Genomic DNA, 25,842 nt, shown 5'->3' with positions numbered 1-25,842 from the left:
AAACTGACAGGCGGATCGGGGTGGATCGCCCATGTGAAAGGGGCCTTAATGAACAAACTGAAGTTAAAAGCTGATTGCTTACCATGCACAGCTGCACCAGATTCTGAGTGCTCCAGTTTTAGTATATCTCTCTCAAACACGTGTCTTATAAAACAAGGACAGCCCAAGATGGTGCAATCTTAGCCAAATCTCTGACCCCAAAGCAGATAACTGTCACAAGAAATAACACTCTAGTCCTGACCATTTACTAACCTTTGATCATTCTCTGGTGGAATTTGTGGCACATCCCAGGAGTGTCTCTTCCACATGGGAACTCTTTTCTTTCTTCTCCTTAATAAATGCTTGGTATGGTTTACCATCAAAGCCTTCAGAACCTGAGTGATGCACAGCAATGGCCCTCCATGTAACTGGTGTGTTGATAACTACCATCAATTCCTTAAATATCACTTCTGAAAGCTACTTTCACTCTTGCTATCCACCACGGATAACCTAAACCACATCTTTTTTGTGCTTTTCGTACACATCTCACTTCTGTCTCTACCGCTTAGTTTTGAAGCATTCTAACTTCTAAAGTTGTTGAAGGTTTATTTCTTCCTCCGTGTAGGTCCCTCCAGTTAGCACTGTGATGTAGCTCATTTGAAACCACTTTTTGCCAGTTTTGTGTTTTGTTACAGCTATATCCTTCTTGGGGCCCACCCTCCTGATTGCTCTGTCCTGTTTCCCTTTTTCTTCACAGCTGTGCCCTCTACTCCTTGCAACATCAAACCTTTTCCTCTCTGATCATGTCCATCCTCTTTGCGGTTCTGTTCTCTTTTCCTTGTTGCTCTATCTTTTCCTCCATGCAGCGCCGTCCACTTCACTTTGCCCTTTGCTCGCTGCCCTGGGGCCGTAGCATGTGTCTTCCCCCACTCTGCTCACAACTCACTTTTCTCGTAAAATGATATTTTTGTAGATCCTTCCTGTTTTTAAATACTTCCTTCTTGAATTTGTCTTGTTTCTGACTGCTGCTCCTCCAGAGCACAGGGTGATGCACACAGAGATAGGAGGCTTGCAGGATGACAGGATGTTGGTGTCATATCTGAATTCAGCACTGGGACAAGGAGACAGCAAACGCTTAAAGTGGTTGTAAACCCACTATAAAGACTTTTACCGATAGGTAAGCCTATATTAAGGCTTACCTATAGGTGCTATAAATATCTCCTAAACATGCACCGTTTAGGAGATATTTACAGTGCATGCAGCTGATGACGTCCTGTGCCGTTCCTTCAGAGCCCTGTGCAGTGAACGGCGGGGGGCTTCGTTTTTAGGTAAGTACTTCATAATGAGCTAGTATGCGGTGCATACTAGCTCATTATGCCTTTGTCTTTAGAGGTTTTTTTTTTCAGAGGGTTTACTTCCTCTTTAAGTGTAAACCTTAAAAGTGACACTAAACTTTAAATATTCAAGTATATAATATATTTAGGTATGTCTTTTCAATTAAAACATGTCTACTGCTCTCAGCCAATTTCAAATCTAAAAATTCCCTTTCATGCTGCTGTGAGTCCGACTTCGGGTCCTTTCACAAGATCCGTCTTCTAATGAGCTCCGTTCTCTGCTCAGCAGGGATCGATGCGCCGATCCCCGCTGAGCAGGCGGATGAGAGCTTGGTCTCCGCGGGAGGTGTCAGAGCCCCACTGCTCTCTATGGGGGAATCGGATGAGAGCGGACCACCTGTCCGCTCTCATCCGATCCTATCCAATCCGATCCCCTGGACAGATGGAAAATATGGTTTCCATCCGTACGGATTTCACGGACAGGATCAGATGCGGATGGCAGCGGGTGTCAGCGGACATGTCTCCGCTGACATCCGCTGCCCCATAGGGATGCATGGAGGATCCGATCAGATCCGCCTAAAAAACTGACAGGCGGATCTGATCGGACCGTTTGTGTGAAAGGACCCTTCCTGTTAGAGGGTGGCTACATTCATTCTTCATGGTCTTACTGTGTGTAGGAACGTAGTCACCCTCTCTTGCTCGCTATTAGGGTGATCACAACTAACGTGTGCTGCTTGTTCCAAACATATGGAAGTGAGGGGGGGGGGGGGGAGAGAGAGGTTGGGGAGCTTATGGAGAATGTTACAAGGAGGTCAAAAAAACACATCAAGAAACCATTTCAAACAAAACAAACAAGCGCACACACACACACACCACAGGTTGAACTGGATGTACTGGTTTCTTTTTTCAGATTTACCGACTATGTAACTATGGCCATTACATAGTGGATGTGTATGGATTATACATTGCTCAAAAAAATGAAAGGAACAGTTTGAAAATACATCTGATCTCAAGGGGGAAAAATATCATGCTGGATATCTATACTAATATAGACTGGTTAATGTGTTAGGAACGAAAGGATGCCACATTATTTGATGGAAATGAAAATTATCAACCTACAGAGGGCTAAATTCAAAGACACCCCGAAAATCAAAGTGAAAAAATGATGCAACAGACTAGTCCAGTTTGCTGAAATTTGCTGAAAAATGGTATTCAGTGGTTGGCACAAACAACAAAAACATAAGCTCTCTATAGGCTGAAAAGAGGAGGGCAGGGCTTCACTGAGCTCCTAAACAGATTGAGGTGCAACCTGGTGGCATCGAATGGACCGTAAAATAATATCCCAGAGGTAATCTGTTGGATTTAAGTCAGACAAGAATGGGGGTCATTCAATGGTATAAATTCCTTCATCCTCAAGGAACTGGCTGCCTACTCTCGCCACATGAGGCCTTGTCATGCACCAGGAGGAACTCAGGACCCACTGCACCAGTGTAGGGTCTGACAATGGGTCAGAAGATTTCATCCTGATACCTAATAGCAGTCAGGGTGCCATTGTCTAGCCTGTAGAGGTCTGTGCGTCCCTCTATGGATATTCCTCCACATATCAACACTGACCCACCACCAAACTGGTCATGCTGAACGATGTTACAGGCAGCATAACGTTTTCCAGGGCTTCTCCAGACCCTTTCACATCTATCACATGTGCTCAGAGTAAACCTGCTCTCATCTGTGAAAATCACAGGGCGCCAGTGGCGGACCTGCCAATTCTGGTGTTCAATGGAAAATGTCTATCGAGCTCCACAGTGCCGGGCAGTGAGCACAGGGCCAACTAGAGGACGTTGGGCCCTCCGACCACCCTCATTAGTCTGTTTCTGATTGTTTGGTCAGAGGCATTCACACCAGTGGCCTGCTGGAGGTCATTTTGTAGGGTGTGGATTGAAGTCTGGATCACTGGCAGTATCATCACTACTCTTTGCCTGTTCGCCATCTTCCGATACTTGACCTTCTGACTCAATAAATTTCTTCACAAATGAGGAATTACGCACTTTTGTGTGTCCATCTAAATCCTCTAAAACCACTTGAGTACCTCTTTTCTCCTTTACAACATAAGGCTCAGGTTCAAAGGACGGAGCCAGTTTGTTAAACCGATCACTTTGAAGCAACACCTTATCACCCTGTTGAAGGCCACTAGGTTGACAATGGCGGCGGTGGTGTGCATACTGTTCAGCCCGGATCTTCCTTTCCTCATCAATATGCCGAAAAGATTTCTGACTTGTAGGAGGACCCCCAATGTCTGGCAATTTTGTCCTGAATTTGCGACCACAAAGAAGTTCCGCAGGACTAACGTCAGTGACAGTATGCGGAGTTGTGCGATAAGCCAAAAGAAAACGCCACAGTTCCTTTTTCCAGTCTCTTCTCTCTAAATGAGCAATCCGCAAAGCTTTCAGCAAGGTTCGATTCTGGCGTTCCACTTCCCCGTTAGCCTGTGGCCAGTATGGAGTTGTACGATGATGTTCAATAGCATTTGATTTCAGATAATCCTGAAATTCCTGAGAAGTAAATTGGGCACCATTATCACTCGCAATCCGTTTAGGCAACCCATGAGATGCAAAAATGCTCTCCAACCCCTCAATTACAGTTGATGATGTAGCTTTAGTGAGAACTACCACCTCTTGCCACCTTGAATAATAGTCCACAACAACTAAAAGATGGTGTCCAGATGGAATGTCGCACAGATCAATAGCTAAATCTTCCCATGGTCCCTCAGGTAGAACAGTGTGAGTTACTGGTTCTGGTTTAGGTTTGCTGCCCACCAACTGACATGCTCGACATGAAGAAACCAAACGTTCCACATCCTTGTCAATTCCTGGCCACCAGACTTTCTCACGTAATCTTTGTTTGGTGCGTACAATGCCTTGATGGCCCTCATGGGCTAAATGTAATGTACGTTTCCGTAAATCTTTAGGCATCACAATACGATTGCCACGTAGAACTAGTTGTCCTGCAATACTCAGCTCTTGTTTGATTCTGTGATAGCTTGGGTCACAATCCACCCAAACCCCTTGTCTTACACATTTTCTCAACCGAGCAATTTCCGGATCCACAGATGATAATTCTTCAACCTCCCGCGGTGTCAATGCCTGAGGCATGGCGTTAGTAGCCACAAAACGAATGTACTCTTCTGCCAGGTTATGAACAGGTGCAGAAGACTGAGGCAATCTGGAAAGTGCATCTGCCGCATTAGTCGGTCCAGGTCTGTACCGCACTGTAAAGCGATATGGTAACAATCTGAGAACCCATCTCTCAATTCTGGCGGATGGTTTTGAGCGTGGCGAATATATCACTTCCAGAGGCTTGTGGTCTGTGATGATTTCAAAATCAAGGCCGTAGAGATAGGTGTGAAACCTTTCACATCCCCAAACAACAGCCAAAGCTTCTTTCTCGGTCTGAGAATAACGTCTCTCTACATCAGTGAGGGATCTGCTTGCATACTGAATAGGCCTGTAATCGCCTGTGCATTGTCTCTGAACCAAGATGGCGCCTAACCCCACAGGGCTAGCATCGACAATAACTTGGATGTGTGCAGTAGGATTGAAATAAGCCAAAGTTGTGGCGCAAGTCAGCCGTCTCTTAAGTTCATCAAATGCACCTTGTTCCAAAAAGCCCCACTTCCAAGGGACTGCTTTGCGAGTCAACACTCTCAAAGGTTCACTGACAGTCGCCATATCTGGAATAAACTTGGCACAGTAATTCACTAGCCCAAGAAAACTGCGTACTTCTGCAGGGTTTTCAGGATTTCTGGCATCAGACACAGCTTTAATTTTACAGTCCTCCGGACCAATGCCCCTGTCAGACAGCACATGGCCCATAAAAGTCATTTTATTCATTTGAAATGTGCATTTCTTCTCATTTAATGTTAACCCTTTCTCCTTCAAGCGATTTAGCACTGCACGGAGACGTTTGTCGTGCTCCTGTGTGTTTGTTCCCCACACAATTATATCATCAGAAATGTTATGCGTGCCTTCACAACCATGTAGCACTTGCTGAATCACATGTTGATAGGCCTCCGGTGCGGACGATACGCCAAACATCAACCTCTTGTATCTAAAAAGACCTTTATGGCTTGCAAATGTAGTTATGACTCTAGATGCATGGGTCAATTCAATCTGATGATAACCCCATTTCAAATCCAGTTTACTGAAGACACTTGCCCCATTCATTGCATGCAGAACATCTTCAATAGTGGGAATTGGATGTCTCTCTCTCTGCACAGCTTGGTTAGCACATCTCATGTCCACACAAATCCGAATATCTGTGCCCTTTGGTACAACAACTAACGGCGATACCCACGGAGTGGGCCCTTCAACAGGTTCAATAATGTCAAGGTCTAGCAGCTCTGCCAGTTTGTGCTCAACAGGTGATCTCAGGCTATAAGGAAGTCTGCGTACTGGCTGTGCAATAGGCTTTACATGTGGATCAATGTGAAGCTCCAACTGAAAATCCTTTAATTTTCCAAACCCAGAGAAGCAATCTTTAAATTCCTCTTTCAATGCAGAAATAGCAGGAGACACCATATTCACTCTTGCGCTGCCTACATCACGGCCAATCTGTAACACCCCTAGTGCCATTGCGGTTTGACGACCAAGCAGAGGCGACCCTGTGCCATCTACAACATAGAATTCGGTCTGCAATGGAGGACCAGTCTCATGTGTTTGAACAGAGGTATAAAATTTGCCTTTAAGTTGCAGTGGTGTACTGGAGCCATAAGTATAAATCTGTTTAGTGGTGTTACACAATTTAAGGTGATTTTCTCTGCCATTAAGACTGTGCCAAGAAGCCAAGTCCATAACATTGCATGTAGCTCCAGAGTCAATCAACACTGACACATCTGTATTTCCAATCTTAATGGTTAATGTCCCGGCTTGCAGAGAACACAGGGAGAATATAAATTCACAGTCAGGAGCACTCTCTTTATCCTCAGCTATAACATTTACTTGTGCAGATTGTCCTTTGGTTTTGTTATCTCTGGTTGTACTTCTACACACAGCTGCAAAATGACCTGTCTTTCCACAAGCAAAGCACATTTTATTCTGTACCACAGTGCAGTCCTGACTTGTGTGTCCCGCCCTGCCACATTTATTGCAGGTGATATGTAAAGTCCTCTTTGGAAAACTCTCTTTCCTACTCCAGATATTCCTATTATTATAGGTAGGTTTGGAGACTGTATTGACAGATGCAGTGTTCTTGGTTTCAATATGCAGAGCCTGGAGCTCAGACAGTTCAATGGCTCTTGCAATCTCCTGCAGACTAGTAAGTGTGAGACTAGGTTCTCTCAATAATCTCCTCCTGAGGTGCACAGATGTGCATTTCTCTATGACCTGATCTCTGATTATCTCCTCAGTTACAGTCCCAAAATCACAAGACTTTGCCAGATATTTCAGCCTAGTCACATAACTGTCTGTAGTTTCTCCCAGTTCTTGCACAGCCTGTCTAAACTTATATCTTTCATAGGGAATATTTTTCTTTGGCTCAAAGTACTCACTCAGTCTATTCATGGCTTTCTCATAGTCTGAATCTTCCCCTGTTGCTCCCAGGGTTTCAAAAATGTCCTGAACTTGAGGTCCAGCTAGATGCAGCAGCATGGCTCTCTTCTGAGCAGGTGCAGTCACTCCTGTGGCTATAACATAGAGCTGAAATCCCTTCTTCCACTTGTCCCAGCGCTGTGAGAGACTAGTGTGGTCTCCAGACACATCAAACGGTCCGATAGCCGGTAAATCCAAAAAGCTAGCCATCCTCGTCGCCAAAATGTAGTGTATTAACACAGACAAGCTGTACAAGTTGCTTCTTTATTCACTGCACATCAGCATACAACTAACTTCAACCACACCCAGCTCCCAGACATATACATAATTGTAACATTTTGCAGACAGCAACTTAACCCGTTGCTTACCATACTACAGGGCTCTGCCAGTACTCATCCTGTTTTTGCACAAAGGAGCAGATACCGGTACTGCCAATGGATTCAGGACCTTCTACAGCCCTGTCCAGCTCTCCTAGAGGAACTGCCTGCTTCCTGGAATCTACTCCATGCTCTTAAAACTGTCCTGGGAGACACAACAAACCTTTTGGCAATGGCACGTATTGATATGCCATCCTGGAGGAGTTGGACTGCCTGTGCAACCTCTATAGGGTTCAAGTATTGCCTTATTCTACCAGTAGTGACACTGACCCTGGCCAAATGCAAAACTAGTGAAAAACAGTCAGAAAAGATGAGTAGGGAAAAAAATGTTAGTGGCCTCCACCTGTAAAACTATTTCTGTTTTGGAGGTTGTCTCATTGTTGCCCATCTAGTGCACCTGTTAAATTCATTTACACTAAAGCAGCTGAAACTGAATACCAACCCCTCTGCTACCTAACTGACCAGACCAATATGCCAGGAGTTTAATTGAATTGATGCTATACTCTGATTAAACAGTTTTCGTTTTTATTTGTTTTTCATTTTTTTTGAGCATTGTATTTGGAGAAGAAGGTAATTTTAAAGCACTATTGAACCCAAAAATGTAATATGTTGGAACTTAGGTGTGGTGTCAGCACTAGTTTTCTTTTTTAGACTTTTATCCTTTATTTTCACCTGTTGATCAGACCAGTAAACCTGTTATTTTTCAACTTCCTTTAACAGACCAAGCGGTTCAGTAAAAGTTGCAGTTAGAGAACTGATTCAAACCATTTTAAAAGAAAAGTTCAGGAATCCAAAAAAATTAACAATCATACTCACCTAGATGGCTGCAGCACTGATCCCAACTGCAGCTGCCCCCCCCCCCCCCCGCTAGATCTACACCAAGAACAGAGTGATCAAAACAGCTGATCACTCAGTTCTTGGAATTCAGTTTGCAGAGAGCGGTGACTGTCAGTCACTAGCTCTCTGCTCTTCCCTTCCAGTGCTCACTGGAGTGCTGGGTTGTGGAGGGGACAAAAGCGACTGGCTCAGTCTCCCAGCAGCACGCTGAGAGGCTGAGCAAGCTGCTGGTCCAGGCATCAAGGTGGATCCTGGCTATAAATTTGGGACCTTCCAGGGCCTGGACCGGCTGAGTGACGTCAGCCAACAGTGAGCGTTTGTCTGCTGGTGGCTGAAAAATAGCTTTGGCCATACTTCTCCTTTAACACTCACAGGGGTGCTTACAATGATCAGCTTTTATTTACTTATGTAAAACCTTTTATTCCAAAAGGAAAATGTTGCTGCAACTGTTTAAAAATGTTAGCTTGCTTTTACACTGCTTTGTAAAAACCCTTTTATGTTTTTGCTGGGTTTCCGGTCCGTTTTGCACCAGAAAAAAAGACATGTGATTCCATAAACCGCAGCCAGCGTGTTGAACTAAAAAAAAAAAAAACCTGACAAATCCCCACATCCACACAAGCAATGATCATGATAAGACACAAGTTGGTCACTTTTCTGGGGGCACACATTTCTCAGCTCTCCATGGATGAATATGTGCTGCATGTGGCTGCTAAAGCCCACCCTCTTTGTTGCCACACATCTGCATTACGTGAGCAGCAAGCATAGGCGTGTGCACAGGGTGTGCCTGGACACACCCTAACCACCCCTTGTGCATACCTCTCAAGTGCCCTGGGTAGGGCGGGACCATACAGAGATTTCAATTAAATCCCTGTCCCGCCAAGCCATCCCAATTCACAGAGCCGTTACGGCACTCGGCTCCTGTCAGGGTAGCAGGAAACCAGACCACATGTGGATACAGGTAAAATAAAGCAGTTTATTGGAGCAAACAACAATAAACGTACAGCAAGAGTGAGGAAGTGAGCGCAGGAACAAGCCGGGTTTAGTCCAGAAGTGGGGTAGTCTGCAGATGCGGGGTCGAGAGCCAGGGGAGTCGTCAGCCAAGCCAGGTCATACACGGAGAACAGAAGACTACTAGCAGAGATGCACCTTGGAGCACAAACACAAGGGCAAGGACTGCAACCCATCAGATGCTAGATATAGTCAGGTGTGCAACATCATCACTGTGTGACATCCAGGCAGCAGGCAAGTGATGATGCAATCAGAGTTGAACATGTCCAAGATGGCTGCCAAGAGGAGGCAAGGTAAGACCTTGACAGGTCCTAGCTTTTGTGTCTCCCCTGCAGCGGCACTTGTCACAGGCAGCTACAGAAGAAACAATGCTTGTTTATTCCGGGAAGGGGGCAGGTAGTAAAGGGCCAGTGCATGGAGGCAGGGTTGTGACATAAAGAGTATTTGCTTATGTTTGTTCTCCCTGAGACTCTTCACAGTACTCAGGGTAGTGCAGATTTTGCTCTTCTCCCCTTCTCCTATTCCATGGTCCAGTGGGTGGGGCTATGAGTATTTGTAATTTAGCTCCGCCTACTAGATCAGGGAATAGGAGGAGGAGGAGAAGAGTTGGAGCTGCAGTATCCTGAGTACTGTGAAGAGTCCAGGGAGAAGGAGAACAGAAGTAAACAGTGCAGAGGTGAGACAGACAGTCACCTACTACTGCACTCTGTATCACTGCTGACCTTTGCCTTACTTAGCACTAACCTCTGAACTCCATCTCATTTACTATTAACCTCTGAACTCCCCATCACTTATTACTGACCTCTGAACACTTCATTACTTAGCACTGACCTCTGAACTCCGCCTCACATAGCACTGACCTCTGAACTCCGCCTCACATAGCACTGACCTCTGAACTCCGCCTCACATAGCACTGACCTCTGAACTCCGCCTCACATAGCACTGACCTCTGAACTCCGCCTCACATAGCACTGACCTCTGAACTCCGCCTTACATAACACTGACCTCTGCTTAACTTAGCAATGACCTCTGAACCCCACCTCACTTAGCACTGACCTCTGAACTCTGCCTCACTTAGCTTTGACTTCTGCCTTACTTAGTACTGACCCCTAACCTCTGGCTCACTTAGCACTGACCTCTGAACTCCTCACTTAGTAGTGACCTCTAAACTCCTCCTAACTTGGTAGTGGCCTCTGAACTCCTCCTCACTTAGTACTGACATTTAAACTCTGCCTCCCTTAGTACTGACTTCTGAACTCTCCATCACTTAGTACTAACCTCTGAACTCTGCCTCACTTAGCTCTGACCTCTAAACTCCGCCTCACTTAGCACTGAACTCCGCCTTACTTAGCACTGACCTCTGAACTCTCCATCACTTAGCTCTGATCTGTGCCTCACTTAATACTAACCCCTAACCTCTGCCTCACTTAGTACTGACCTCTGAACTTTGCCTCACTTAGCACTGATTTGTGCCTCACTTAATACTGACCCCCTAACCCCCGCCTCACTTAATACTGACCTTTGAGCCCTCCATCACTTAGTACTGACCTCTGAAATCTCCATCCCTCAGTACTGACCTCTGAACTCTCCATCACTTTGGACTGACCTCTGAATGCTCCATCATTTAGCTCTGACCTCTGCCTCACTTAGCACTGGCCTCTGAACTCTGCCTCACCAAGCATTGACCTTTGAACTCTGTAGTAAGTCACACAGTGCTCAGAAGCGGCTCAGAGGTCAGTAGTAAGTGAAGTAGAGTTCCAGAGCTAGTAGTAAACAGGGCTTTTTTTCAGCTGGAATGTGTCGGAACGGCGTTCCACCACCTCTGGCAGCCCTCTCTTCCCAGCCTGTCACTTAATACAGAAGCCGATAGAAGAAGTTCTCCTCACTTCCTCCACCGAAATTCTGTGTGCTAGCTCCGGCACCCTCCCCACATTTCTCGGAGTCCAAATACTGCAACTGTCGGCATTTTTTTATTAGGGATTCTGGAGGAAGCTTCTGTTCCTGCCAGCTTGTGTGTGTTAGATCTGTGTAGCACCGAGCCGAGTGAAGCAATCTAAAACTCCTCCTTGGCCCTGTGCTACACAGATCTGACAGGGGGAGCTGCATAGAGGAGACTGCACTAGGCTGGAAAAAAAAGCCCACCCTGCCTAATAGAACAGAGCAAGGTGCACCACTGCAATTGCGAAGAGGTGAGAGAGCTTCTGAGGGAAGGGGATGGAAAAAATTTTACAGAATTAAATAAAATAAAAATTATTATTATTTTTTTTAACATACTGTCACCGGTACTAAAAAAATGTGTACTTTAATGGTACAAAATAAAAAATGATTCTAAGTTATTGCACTGCCCCGTCTCACATTAGCCACATAGTTCTAAAGCTGAAGTGGCACCATAAAAAGGTACTTTTCATCTGTCACAAAAAATTCCCATAATTGGAGCAATATGTTTACTTCCTATGATTGCCTGCTAGTGGTCATAATGTAGTATTTTCGTGATTGGTGTATTTCAGGAAAAATAATGCATTTTGGACACTAGATGGCGATGGTAATCATAAAAAGTATTATTCGTGACTGTATTATTCGATTATCCGTGTAAGTCCTGGTTAACACTGGGACAACTTGTCAGGCGACTTAGCTGCCTGACAAATCGCACTCCATTCAGTGCAATGGAACCGTTCTAATCGGAGCAACTCAAGTCGCTCTGACTTAGAAAAAGGTTCCTGCACTACTTTGGGGGCGACTTGCATTGACTTCTATTAGAGAAGTCGTTTGCAAGCCCCGCTGCACGGGGCTGCTTCAGAATTGGGCGACTTTGAAGCCGCCCCAGTGTGAACTAAGCCTTATGGGCCATACACACTATAAGATTTTCTGAAGACTTTTTCCTTTAGACTTACCAAAACCATATAATATGAGGTCAAACCTAAACAATTTCAATTTGTATGCAATCTGGCAGGCCCTTGCACTACATAGAAAAGGTAAATCTGAAGGAAATCTACCAACAAAAGTTGGATAGTGTGTATCCAGCTTTAGAGTTACTGGAAAGTCAAGAACTTACGCTTTCCTTAACAGAGAATGCTTTTTTCTAATTTTTATTTTTATTTTTAAATTATTGTGACAGAGTCACATCAATAGTAACCCGTTAAACATTAGAAAGGGAACCTAGACCGGTATAAAAAAAGAAAGGAAGCCTATACCAGTATAGAAAAAAAAAAAAAGAACTGGAGCCTATAGCACCATCCACAAAATTACACTGCAGGCAATTTATTAAAAAAAACAGACACGAAAAGGGACGCTGCGGCTTCAGCTGCCCACACCTGAGATGGCAGCGCTGGGGAAAAACTTTTCAAGGTAAGTATTTCTTCTTACCGGTAAGTGCGACCCAGGACAGTTTCAGAGGCTATCCATTATGGAATGTACTAGCCCTGACTGTCCCGGGGGTATTTTTAGCTCAAATTGACCCCCGAGGCCGGAACTCCGCTTTAAATGGATGTAGGGGAAAGATATCTATAGGTAAACGGGTACAACTTATGTAGGAAGATTTGTTTAATCTCTGTGGCCCAGTCACTTCGCTGGGTTTATGTAAGGGTTTTCAACCACTATGAATAGTTTCTCACTGTGTTTTTCTGTCCCCTTGTAATTTCCTCTGTGGGCTTCCGAACCTCTCATTTCCCCCCCTCACTTATTTTGTTGGGAACAAGCAGTGCACATTAGTTGTTGTCATGTGCACTGCTCTATTCTGAAAAAAAGGAATTTGTACAGTTAAGACTACATACTTGAATTAAAATATATTTTTAACCATCAGTTAGTGTTACTTAAGGTCACAGGAGCACTTATGGTGCCACTATATTAAAGCTGGACACCAGGCAAATTGCTAAAGAAAGGAAAATACATATGGAGGAAATACATATGGGAGCTGTGTATTTCTGTCTATCCAGTCCCAAAAATGTACACAGGTCTGCAACACAGCACAGGCATGGTACCTTACACTTCATCTTCTGCAGTTCAGTAATACTTACAGATCTTGTCCACATCCACACCCCTCATCTCTCTGCCAATCTGCTATCTCCTCCCATAAGCATGGTTCTTCTCCCAACACATTGCACAGATTGCAGTGGCGGCTGGTGCTCAAAATTTTGGGGGGGGGGGGGGGGGGCGCAAAAAGAAAAATGTAATAGGTATTGCTTCGCGTCAAAAAACGCAGTAAAAAATTGCGTGACTTTGAAGTCATGGTACAGGCATGGCACAGGTGATGGTATAGGCATGGCATAGGTGATGGTATAGGCATGGCACAGGTGATGGTATAGGCATGGCACAGGTGATGGTACAGGCATGGCACAGGTGATGGTATAGGCATGGCATAGGTGATGGTATAGGCATGGCACAGATATGGTATAGGCATGTCACAGGTCATGGTACAGGAGATGGTATATGCCCCCTTTCAATGCAGTGACCAGCGTACATGCCCCCTTTCAATGCAGAGACCAGTGTACATGCCCCCTTCAATGCAGAGTTCAGCGTGCGTGCCCCCTTCAATGCAATGAACATTGTGCTGTGCCCCCTTCAATGCAATGAACACTGTGCTATGCCCCCTTCAATGCAATAAACACTGTGCTGTGCCCCCACAATGCAGAGTTCAGCGTGCATGCCCCCTTCAATGCAACTGTGCTGTGCCCCCTTCAATGCAATGAACAATGTGCTGTGCCCCCTTCAATGCAATAAACACTGTGCTGTGCCCCCTTCAATGCAATAAACACTGTTCTGTGCCCCCTTCAATGCAATGAACACTGTGCTATGCCCCCTTCAATGCAATGAACACTGTGCTGTGCCCCAACAATGCAAAGTTCAGCGTGCATGCCCCCTTCAATGCAATAAACACTGTGCTGTGCCCCCTTAAATGCAATAAACACTGTGCTGTGCCCCCTTCAATGCAATAAACACTGTGCTGTGCCCCCGTCAATGCAATGAACACTGTGCTGTGCCCCCTTCAATGCAATAAACACTGTTCTGTGCCCCCTTCAATGCAATAAACACTGTGCTGTGCCCCCTTCAATGCAATAAACACTGTGATGTGCCCCCTTCAATGCAATAAACACTGTGCTGTGCCCCCTTCAATGCAATGAACACTGTGCTGTGCCCCCTTCAATGCAATAAACACTGTTCTGTGCCCCCTTCAATGTAATGAACACTGTGCTATGCCCCCTTCAATGCAATAAACACTGTGCTGTGCCCCCTTCAATGCAATAAACACTGTGCTGTGCCCCCTTGAATGCAATAAACACTGTGCTGTGCCCCCTTCAATGCAATGAACACTGTGCTATGCCCCCTTCAATGCAATAAACACCGTGCTGTGCCCCCTTCAATGCAATAAACACTGTGCTATGCCCCCTTCAATGCAATGAACACTGTGCTATGCCCCCTTCAATGCAATGAACACTGTGCTGTGCCCCCACAATGCAATGAACACTGTGCTGTGCCCCCTTCAATGCAATAAACACTGTGCTGTGCCCCCTTCAATGCAATAAACACTGTGCCCCCTTCAATGCAATGAACTCTGTGCTGTGCCCCAACAATGCAGAGTTCAGCGTGCATGCCTCCTTCAATGCAACTGTGCTGTGCCCCCTTCAATGCAATGAACACTGTGCTGTGCCCCCACAATGCAGAGTTCAGCGTGCATGCCCCCTTCAATGCAACTGTGCTGTGCCCCCTTCAATGCAATAAACACTGTGCAGAGTTCAGCGTGCGTGCCCCCTTCAATGCAACTGTTCCGTGCCCCCATCAATGCAGAGTTCAGCGTGCGAGCCCCTTTCAATGCAGAGCGCCACAGCATTGTCCCCAATCACTGCAGAGCGCCACAGCATTGTCCCCAATCACTGCAGAGCGCCACAGCATTGTCCCCAATGATTGCAGAGTGCGCCACAGCATTGTCCCCCAATTATTGCAGAGCGCCAAAGCATTGTCCCCCAATTATTGCAGAGCGCCAAAGCATTGTCCCCCAATTATTGCAGAGTGCCACAGCATTGTCCCCCAATGATTGCAGAGCGCCACAGCATTGTCCCCCAATGATTGCAGAGCGCCACAGCATTGTCCCCCAATGATTGCAGAGTGCCACAGAATTGTCCCCCAATGATTGCAGAGCGCCACAGCATTGTCCCCCAATGATTGCAGAGCGCCATAGCATTGTCCCCAATGATTGCAGAGCGCCATAGCATTGTCCCCAATGATTGCAGAGTGCCACAGCATTGTCCCCCAATGATTGCAGAGCGCCACAGCATTGTCCCCCAATGATTGCAGAGCGCCACAGCATTGTCCCCCAATTATTGCAGAGCGCCACAGCATTGTCCCCCAATGATTGCAGAGCGCCACAGCATTGTCCCCCAATGATTGCAGAGCGCCACAGCATTGTCCCCCAATGATTGCAGAGCGCCACAGCATTGTCCCCCAATTATTGCAGAGTGCCCACAGCATTGTACCCCAATCGATGCAGAGACCAGCGTGCGTGCTCCCTTCAAACTTACCTGGTGGCGGCTCAGCTTCTTCCTCTTCTGCGGCGGGTCCTTCTCCCTCGTCTCGGCGGCGGGAACCGGCGGGCGGCCTGCTCCCTTCAAACTTACCTGGCGGCGGCGTGGCTCAGCTTCTTCCTCCTCTTCTGCGGCGGGTCCTTCTCCCTCATCTCGGCGGCGGGAACCGGCGGGCGGCCTCTCCTTTTCTCTGAGCGGCGGTGACGGTGAGTGACTGATGCACGCACCGGCACCGCCCCCATTGCGACGTCAGCGATATCCTGGATGATGATTGGTCCAGGCTGTAGACTGGACCAATCACAGCCAGGATATCAGAAAGTGGGGGTGTCCAATCACTGCCTGATTGGCACCCTGTACCGCTTCTCTCTCCCCCTTTGTGAGCTCTAATGCCCCATACACACGTGCAGATTATCTGCAGACTTTTGTCTGCAGACTTACCTTTTCTATGTAGTGCAAGGGCCTGCCGGATTGCATACAAATTGAAAGTGTTTAGGTTTGACCTCATATTATATGGTTTTGGTAAGTCTGCAGACAAAAGTCTGCAGATAATCTGCACGTGTGTATGGGGCATAAGTTGCTGACAACAAGTCAAATTCAGGTACTTTCATTACTTGAATATAAAAAGAAAACATTTACAAGCCTCACTGTGGGCTGCTTTGAAATTTATCCATGCAGTAGGTAAGACCTTCTATTACGACCTTCTAATTTCAGAGTAATTTTAGTAATAAAGTGAGCATATATAAATAAATATCGTACATTGACATCTGTGATATTTTGATGTTACAGTTTGAAAGAAGCTGGACACCAGCAGTAGGAAGGTGGCGAAGGCCATGTTGGTACACCCTACACTGCTTAGAGCTAAACCTTTAGGCTTTCAAAATTAAACATCTAAACTGCATCATAGGTGTTGTAGCAGGGTTTCCCCTTATACATGTTGTAAAAGACTGCTGCTTGACATTTTTCAGGAACTTGGCTCCCTCTAGTGGTGCTGAGGTTATACTGCAGGCGCTCTGTAATTTCTGGGAGACTGAAGACTACATTACCCACGCTGCAGTTGTGATACCAGAGTGCACTGCCTCACCGTGCAGCCTTCTGGGGGATGTTATATAAAGGAGGGGAGGAGCCGGGCCCGCTCTCTTGGGACGCCGATCTGAAGCCAGCAGGGGACCAGCACGGAGGGCTGTTGCCGTACTGAGAGGCCATAAACACTTGGGCCTACAGTGATTGAAAAGTGGATCATCTGATTCCTGGCAGACGATCTACTCTGGAAGTCCATCGTTGTTCGCAAAGTTAGGATCCGTCCAGCGCCACCAACCGGCGAGGTTGGTGACCGGGACAAGAGACTGTTGTAGCAGCGGAAAGCGCCTGGGAACAAGACTGGTTGGTGAGAAGGGCACCTGCCCACAAATTGATTCCCTGTTGGGAGAAAGTGTCTCCGGGTGGTACTATATATATAGCTAATGTTCTGCCACATACTCGAGGCCTAGTGTACCTTCATAGAAATCACCAAGTGAATACCAGTGCATAAAACGCCAGGATACAACACCTGCAACACTAGTGAGCCGCCCATCCCTGTGAGACAAGACACTAGGCGTATGTTTGGAGCCTTTAACTTTACTGTGTTCCCTCCTAGAACTGCCGATCACTTCTCTTGGATTATAAATTGATGTGCACCTACATTTGCTAGCGAAGACATCCATCTGGGAAAAGAAACTGTGTGTGTGGGGTCCGGATAGGTCTGGCCTGTATGGTAAAGTGATTGGATGTGTACAAAGAGTAACTTTAAGGGAAGGACTCCTGTGTGTCATTTAACTACACAAGTAGACCTGTGTAGTTGTATTAATTACATGACTTACCAATGTTATTAAATTCCATTTCATTAGATGTCTCCTGCAGTGTGTTGTGAAGTCCATTTGTATTCTAATGTATGCTGTTCTAATTGCACCCCAGTAAAGTTGTTTTAGCTAAATGTAAACTTTGGTGTCACACCTGGGCCACAGGGAACTACTGGAGAAAGGTAACCAGATATTTATTCTCATTTAAAGTGATATCTGCCAATTTTTGCTCCTTAATAGTCCTCTGGTGTCATTAACTCATTTTGTGTCAGTTGTGCCTAGGGAGGGTTCGAGCCAAGTTTGAGGGTTGGTAGGCAGGACGTAGACCCAAGAACTTAACCAGCAGCTCCTTTCGGGGTGGTGCTACACGTGGGGGCTTGTCCGGGATTTCTACGGTCCTGCAACAGTTCCCTCTCAGTGACAAAATCCCTGTTCGCACAGAAATGGACCCTGCCGCTGCAGCCCGGTGTTGCAGAGAAGAAAATGTCCTTATCGGCCATGGTCTGGTGATTGGAATCAAAGGAGAGAACTGGACAGAGGAGCAACTACTCTCAGTTCTGAGAACATACTCCAAGGACAGGAAACTTTGGGTGATGGACATGAGGACAGATACCACCAATCAACGCACCTACGTGTTGTGTGAATGGAAGAAGGGGGTCCCAGATCACTTCAAGGGCACCAGCATAAAAACTATAGATCAAGTAGAGTTATTCCTGATACATCCAGAAGGTTCAGAGGAAGACCCTATACCCACTACTACAGAGGGACTGAGCACAAAAGAAAGTACCCAAAAGGAGGGATCCAGTGCACCATCTTTGATTGCCCTTAGCTCAGAACTATGCGCTGTCCTCGGGGAAATAGTAGCCAAATGTAACAAGGATCCTCCAAACTATCTGATGACTGGATACAGGAAGCTCAGGACTTTTTCTGGGAAGCAACCTGTACCTTCAGTGGAAGATGGATTCGAGGAATGGCTAGATAAAGCTACTCAGGCCCTGGAGGAGTGGGAGATACCATAACAGCATAAGAAGCAGCGAATCACAGAGAGTTTGAAGGGGCCTGCATTGGAGGCCGTACACAACCTCAAGCTAAGCAAGAAGGATTGTACTGCACAAGACTATCTGGATATTCTACAAGATGTGTTTGGCCGGACAGAAAAGGTTACTGAACTTCTTTACCAGCTGGAGCACTGTTACCAGAAGGAAGGAGAAAAACTGTCTGAATTAATCCGGCGTCTGGATAGGATCATACATCAGATTCTGTTAAAAAAAGGGTTGGATCCCCGGAAGGTGGATGAGACTCGAGCACAACAGGTGCTGAGGGGAGCTCAACCTCTAGACCCTATTGCTATACTGTTGCGAACTCGCCAGGACAGTGGCATTCTGGAGTACCCTGATCTGATCAGGATGGTCCGGGAAGAAGAGGTCATGTTGGATAACAAAAGGAAGAGCCAAGAATGGGAAACAACCGCCCGAGTTAGAGTGATAAGTGCAGAAGAAGGCGACTCACAAGTTGAGCTCTTAAAGACTCAGGTGTCACAGCTAATAGAAATGGTATCCATCCTGAACAGTCAGGCATCTGCTCTATACAATAGAAACACAGAAGAGAAGCCTGCTAAACACCCTAGTTCCAGTGTTGAACCAGAACAGAAACCTAGGAGGCCGATAACCTGCTTCACTTGTGGAGGGGTAGGGCATGTCAAAGGAGTATGTCCCAGTCCAGAGGAGGCTGCCTTCAAACACAGCAAGCCGGCGGAAAACTTCAGAGGGCTCCGGTGAAGGAGTCAACCGGGCGCCCAACAGTTTTAACGGACTCCAAGAGATCCCTTAAATCTCACACCAGGCCCAGGAGGAGATGAGGCCCAGTAGAAACTCAAAAAGGAAAAGTACGGGTGCACGTAGCTGAGCCCGGCAGAAGGGCTACTCTAAAATAATTTCCTGTCAAGCTAGTGGGGCCTTCCCCTGTAGTCTCAATCCAAGTGGAAGGAATTTATACAAAGGCTTTACTGGACACAGGAGCCCAGGTGACTCTCCTGTATAGGGATTTCTACGATAGACACCTCAAACATCTGCCCCTGCAGAGGCTGGAAGACCTGGAGATATGGGGTATTGGAACACAAAGTTTTCCCTATGACGGGTATCTGCCAATCAAGCTAACTTTTGACCCCTCCTTGGCCGGGAAAGCTGAAACCTTCGATACTTTAGCAGTGGTATGCCCTCGCCCACCAGGGGCCAATAAGAGTTCCCTCATTATAGGGACCAACACTGACCTAGTCAGGCGATTGCTGACACAACTAGTCCAGGGACAGGATGCCCCAACTCTGAAAGTTCATCCCATGTTTAGGCAGGCCTATCACCGTCTAGGACTGGAACAGAAGGCCCCTGCCGAAGGAGTTGGAAAGATCAGGAAGCTGGATAAAACAGAGAAGGTGTTGCAGCCGGGAGAGGTGACCTGCTTGAGGGCTTCTGTCAAGCTCACTTGGAAGCAGCCAGGCCCTTTCATGGTTCTTGAATCAGGCCCATCGGAGGCACAGAAAGGGATAGAAGTGATCCACGAAGTGATCCCATTGAAGGCATTACAGAAAAGTCATGGAAAGGTTTTGGTGAGTGTCAGAAATACTGCTACTACTCCGGTGAAGGTGCCGGCCAGGGTGCTGTTGGGCGACCCAGTTGCCCCATCGGATTTAAAGAGGGAAGACGGGGGCGAAATCACCATAGAGGAGCTCTGCTTTGGAAATACAGCCCTCCCACTGGAATGGAAGAAGAGAGCCAGGGTCCAACTGATTCGATGGAAAGGAATATTCTCTAGAGATGAATTCGATGTGGGGTGTGCAAAGAGTGCCACCCATAAGATCCGCCTACATGAAGATAAACTCTTTCGGGAGAGAGTCCGTCGGGTTCCCTTGGGTGACTTAGAAGATCTACGGGAGCAGTTGGGGGAACTCAAGAGAACAGGGATTATCCGAGAATCCAGGAGCCCGTACGCTTCTCCAATAGTGGTAGTCCGGAAGAAAACTGGGTCCCTGAGGCTCTGTATTGACTACCGAACACTGAACAGAAGGACCATTCCAGACCAGTATACCACCCCCTGGATTGAAGACGCTTTACAAAGTTTGTCAGGGGCCAAGTGGTTCAGTGTGATGGACTTGAAAAGTGGATACTACCAGATCCCCATGCACCCGGAGGATAGGGAGAAGACAGCCTTCATCACCCCCGTGGGGTTCTTTGAGTTTAACCGCATGCCTCAAGGGTTGTCAGGAGCCCCAGCCACTTTTCAAAGATTGATGGAGAGAACTGTTGGGGATATGAAGCTGATAGAGGTACTGGTATACTTAGACGATGTTATTGTGTTCGGCAGAACCCTAGAAGAGCATGAAGAGAGGTTGGAAAAGGTCCTAAAGAGGTTATATGAAGAAGGCCTGAAACTTTCTCCAGAGAAGTGCCAGTTTTACCAGTCCTTGGTCCATTACCTGGGTCACATTGTGTCTGCAGAAGGAGTGTCCACCGACCCAGAGAAGCTGGATGCTGTTACTTCCTGGCCGAGGCCCACAAATGCGACTGAGCTCCGATCATTCCTGGGTTTCTGCTCCTATTACAGGAGATTTGGGGAAGGGTTTGCCAAAATTGCCCGACCCCTCAATGAATTGCTCAGAACCGAAGGGGAAAATGATGTTCCAGAACTAGTCAAACCAGTGAAACCCGCCACGTGGCCTAGAAAGCCTAAGGAATCTATTCAGGATCAGTGGACCTCAAAATGTGAGGAAGCCTTCATTCAGTTGAAGAAGAGCCTGACCACTGCCCCTGTGTTGGCCTACGCAGACCCCTCAAAACCCTACGAACTACATGTCGATGCCAGCAGAGATGGGCTAGGTGGGGTGTTGTACCAGGAGCATGACGGTCACCTGCGGCCCGTTGCTTATGTGAGTAGAAGTCTGATACCTTCCGAGAGGAATTACCCCACACACAAGCTTGAATTCCTGGCCTTGAAGTGGGCTGTAGTAGACAAACTGAGAGATTACTTATATGGAGCAGAATTCATAGTCAAAACGGATAATAATCCACTTACCTACCTGCTGACCACTGCCAAACTGGATGCTACTGGACATAGGTGGTTAGCCGCTCTCTCTAGCTTTATGTTCAGTTAAAAATACCGACCAGGAGTTGTGAATAGGGATGCAGACGCCCTCTCCAGAAGGTCTCATGCCCCCAACGATCCTACTGAAGAATGGGCCCACTTGACCTCGGAGGGAGTGCGCGCCCTATGACAGGGAACGGAATTTCGATCCAGTGGAGGATCAAGAGCCGAAGAGATTGGGGTCTCAGCTGCTGGAGTACCCAGGTGTTATTGCAGGGTGACCCAGGTTGAAGAAGGTTTGCCTAGGCTATCAAAAGACTTGAGGAAGGAACAGTTAAAAGACCCTTTGGGAAAACTTTTGCTGAAGGCCATGGAGACTCAGCGCCCTGAGCTGCTTCTAACCGACTCCCCTCGGGAAGCACGATTGTTGCATAAAGAATGGGACCGGCTACAGATACGCCAAGGGGTGGTCTACCGAAGGGGCCCCTCTGATGATCTGGAAGAGAAGTGGCAACTGTTTCTACCAGCTAAATACAGGGAAGGAGTCTTGGCTAGGGATGATCGAACTTTTGAAAAGTTCGGTTCGACCAGAACACCCGAACTTCACGAAAGTTCGGTTCGGATTTCAGAACCCCATTGAAATCAATGGGACCCGAACTTCGGTAATCAAAAAACACCATTTTGAAGCCCCAAAACCCAATAAATGCCCCTAAAAAGTGCCTAGGGTTCTGGGTCATGCCCCATTAACTATTAATCACACAAAAAAAAGTTCTTAAAAATTGTCATTTTTGATAAAAAAGCCAATTATTGAAAAATTAAAAAAAAAAAAAAAAAGAGAGATTTTTTGATTTTTACTTTGGATTTAGTATCTGGGGGGTCTAAAAGGTGTGCATGTGAAGTTTCAGCTCTGTAGCATGTCCAGAACCATGAAAAAAAGAGATAATTTTTCAGTAGAACAGGGATGTGGTTCGGGAGCCTCCTTTAACTTTAACACCTATATGATCTTTTTTTCTGGTTCTGGACATGCTACAGAGCTGAAACTTCACAGGTACACCTTTTAGACCCCCCAGACACAAAATCACACAAAAAAAGTTCTTAAAAATTGTCATTTTTGATAAAAAAGCCAATTATTGAAAAATTATAAAAAAAAAAAAAAAGAGATTTTTTTATTTTTACTTTGGATTTCAGATCTGGGGGGTCTAAAAAGTGTACATGTGAAGTTTCAGCTCTGTAGCATGTCCAGAACCATAAAAAAAAAGATCGTTTGTATTAGAAAACTTTAAGCACAGGAATATGGCTTCTCTGCTGTAACACCTTGCCGGTTTAATAGAAGGCATTTTTTTGGGTTCTGAAATCTGAGATCTGAAATCCAAAGTAAAAATAAAAAAATCTCTTTTTTTTTTTTTTTATATATAATTTTTCAATCATTGGCTTTTTTATCAAAAATGACAATTTTTAAGAACTTTTTTTGTGTGATTTTGTGTCTGGGGGGTCTAAAAGGTGTACCTGTGAAGTTTCAGCTCTGTAGCATGTCCAGAACCCCAAAAAAAGATCATATAAGTGTAAAAGAGGGGTCCCACCATCCCTGCTCTACTGAAAAATGATCTTTTTTCTGGTTCTGGACATGCTACAGAGCTGAAACTTCACAGGTACACTTTTTAGACCCCCCAGACACTAAATCCAAAAAAAGTCATGCCTGCCTCCAAAAATGCCCGATAAATGCAAGAAAAAGCGCCGTAGAGAAGCCGTATACCTGTTCTAATAAAAATTATAAGAAAATGCTAATTTTTGGGGGGTTCTGGACATGCTACAGAGCTGAAACTTCACATGTACACTTTTTAGACCCCCCAGATACTAAATCCAGATCTGAAATCCAAAGTAAAAATCAAAAAATCTCTTTTTATTTTTTTTATTTTTTTTTTAATAATTTTTCAATCATTGGCTTTTTTATCAAAAATGACAATTTTTAAGAACTTTTTTTTGTGTGATTTTGTGTCTGGGGGGTCTAAAAGGTGTACCTGTGAAGTTTCAGCTCTGTAGCATGTCCAGAACCATAAAAAAAAAGATTGTTTGTATTAGAAAACTTTAAGCACAGGAATATGGCTTCTCTGCTGTAACACCTTGCCGGTTTAATAGCAGGCATTTTTTTGGGTTCTTTGCAGTCAGGAAAAACATCTGAACTTGTGTATAGTGGTACTGTGCACAAGTTCTAATGTTTTGCCTGCCTCCAAAACCCCCCAAAAAATGCCAGCAAAAACACACCTGGGCATTTTTTTTTTTTGACGCTAGCGTTTTTTTGGCATTTTTTGGGGTTCTTTTGAGGCAGGCAAAACATCTGAACATGTGTATAGGGGGTATATATAGGCATATATGTCTGAATATATACCCCTAGACATATATAGGTGTGATAGTAGCAGAAATATATTACTGTAAATGATTTCATTAGCGCAAGCATTTATTTCTGCTACTATCACACCTATATATGTCTAGGGGTATATATTCAGACATATATGTCTATATATACCCCCTATACACATGTTCAGATGTCATGTCTGACATCAAACATGTCCTCAAAAAAACACTGGCAGTGGCAGCCCCTGCAGCATAAAAAATGCTTGCTGGTGAGAAGCCACATACCTGTCCCGAAGCAACTCAGAGAAATGATCATTTCTCTATAGCGGTCACCCTGCTATGGAAGGGTTTTGTCACCCTGCCATAGCAGTCACTGTCAGTTAACCCTACACTACACTACACTACGGTCCCCTGACACTTAACACTTTCCCTACAGAAACTAAATTTTTGAAGCTAACTTAAGTGTAAAGGAGCACTCTAACTACACAAGATATCCCTTTCCTCACACTAAAAATAGCTAAATGACACTTTTAAAGTAAAATTAACAGAACTGCTTCCACTCTCTTCCATGTCCAGTATAACAATGCTGGGAATATGGCGGGGGCGATCTTATATACTGGGGGGCATATTCACTAATGATTGGTCTAGGGACCCCCTAGTCACTCCAATCACATTCCTAGCATTCTCCTGCCCCCTCAATTGGCTTTTGCTAATGGTTCTGGTCCAATCACGGGCTTTTAAAGCCCATTTCCTGAAGCATTGCATTTTGGGCGGTTCTGGTTGCCGAATTCCGAACTTTTTGGGCAAAAAGTTCTAAATTCGGCCGAACCTCGAACACCCAATGTTCGGGCCGAACCGATGGTGGACCCGAACCGTTCGATAATCCCTAGTCTTGGCTGCTCTCCATGACAATCATGGTCATCTGGGGCCTGAAAGGACTTTCCAACTTGTGAGAGACAGGTTTTACTGGCCCTGTATGCGGGGTGAAGTTGAAGGATACTGTCATTTTTGTGCTCGCTGCATCCAGAGGAAAACTTTGCCACGTCAAGCAGCACCAATGGGCCATCTGCAAAGTCGGGCGCCTATGGAACTGGTGTGCATTGATTTCCTTTGCCTAGAGCCTGACTTGAGTGGTCAAGGGAATGTCCTTGTGGTAACAGATAATTTTACCAGATATGCCCAAGCGTTTCCAAAAAAAGACCAGAAAGCCACAACAGTGGCCAAAGTATTAGTGGAGAAAAAATTCTTTGTGCACTATGGTTTACTGCAACGCCTCCATTCAGATCAGGGAAGAGACTTTGAAAGCCGGCTGATTAAGAAGTTGTTAGACTTGTTAGGCATCCAAAAGACTAGGACTAGTCCCTACCACCCACAAGGGGATGCTCAGCCTGAACGGTTTAACCGGACTCTTTTGAACATGTTGGGGACCCTGAGCTCAGAAAAGAAACAGCACTGGAGTAAACATGTAGCTGCCATCATACATGCCTACAATAGTACTGTCAGTGATGTTACAGGATTCTCCCCATACCGATTAATGTTCGGGCGGGAGGCTCGGCTGCCAGTGGACTTGGCTTTCGGCATATCACCTGTTCACACCTCAGCAGCATCTCACAAGGGGTATGTGGACCGGTTAAGGAAGAGTCTAAAAACGGCCTACGAAAAAGCCCAAGTCTCATCTAATCAACGGGAGCTGAGAAATAAAAGAAACTTTGACCTTAAAGTTAGGATCCAGGATTTGCAGCCAGAGGATAAAGTGTTGTTGAGGAACTTGGGTATCTCTGGGAAACACAAGTTGGCTGACCGTTGGAAATCCCAGCCCTATGTCAACTGTAAGCAGCTGCCAAACCTTCCTGTGTGTCAGATTAGGCCGGAAGGGAGAGTGGGCCCACTGAAGACTTGGCATAGGAACCACCTATTACCTCTCTCAGAAGCAGTTCACCTACCTCCTG

At 45.9% G+C, this 25,842-nt stretch overlaps 1 protein-coding gene across 2 annotated transcripts in view; it reads right to left on the bottom strand.

Annotated features, from left to right (window-relative positions):
- Positions 1-25,842, bottom strand: part of DGKZ (diacylglycerol kinase zeta) — a 382,126-nt gene that overhangs the window by 315,749 nt on the left and 40,535 nt on the right. The window contains exon 1 of one of the 2 annotated variants that reach the window (XM_082269998.1): positions 253-934. The exons of the other annotated variant lie outside the window; for it this stretch is intronic. Coding sequence (XP_082126124.1) covers positions 253-359 — 107 coding nt within the window. The 5' untranslated portion in view covers positions 360-934. Of the gene's footprint in view, positions 1-252; positions 935-25,842 lie in introns of those variants that run through there. 2 annotated transcript variants of the gene reach the window in all.

This window comes from Pelophylax lessonae (assembly GCF_965119305.1).
Source record: "Pelophylax lessonae genome assembly, chromosome: 10".
Lineage (NCBI taxonomy): Eukaryota > Metazoa > Chordata > Amphibia > Anura > Ranidae > Pelophylax > Pelophylax lessonae.
The sequence above is the reverse complement of the archived record's forward strand: the minus strand, read 5'-3'. Positions and strand labels throughout refer to the sequence as shown.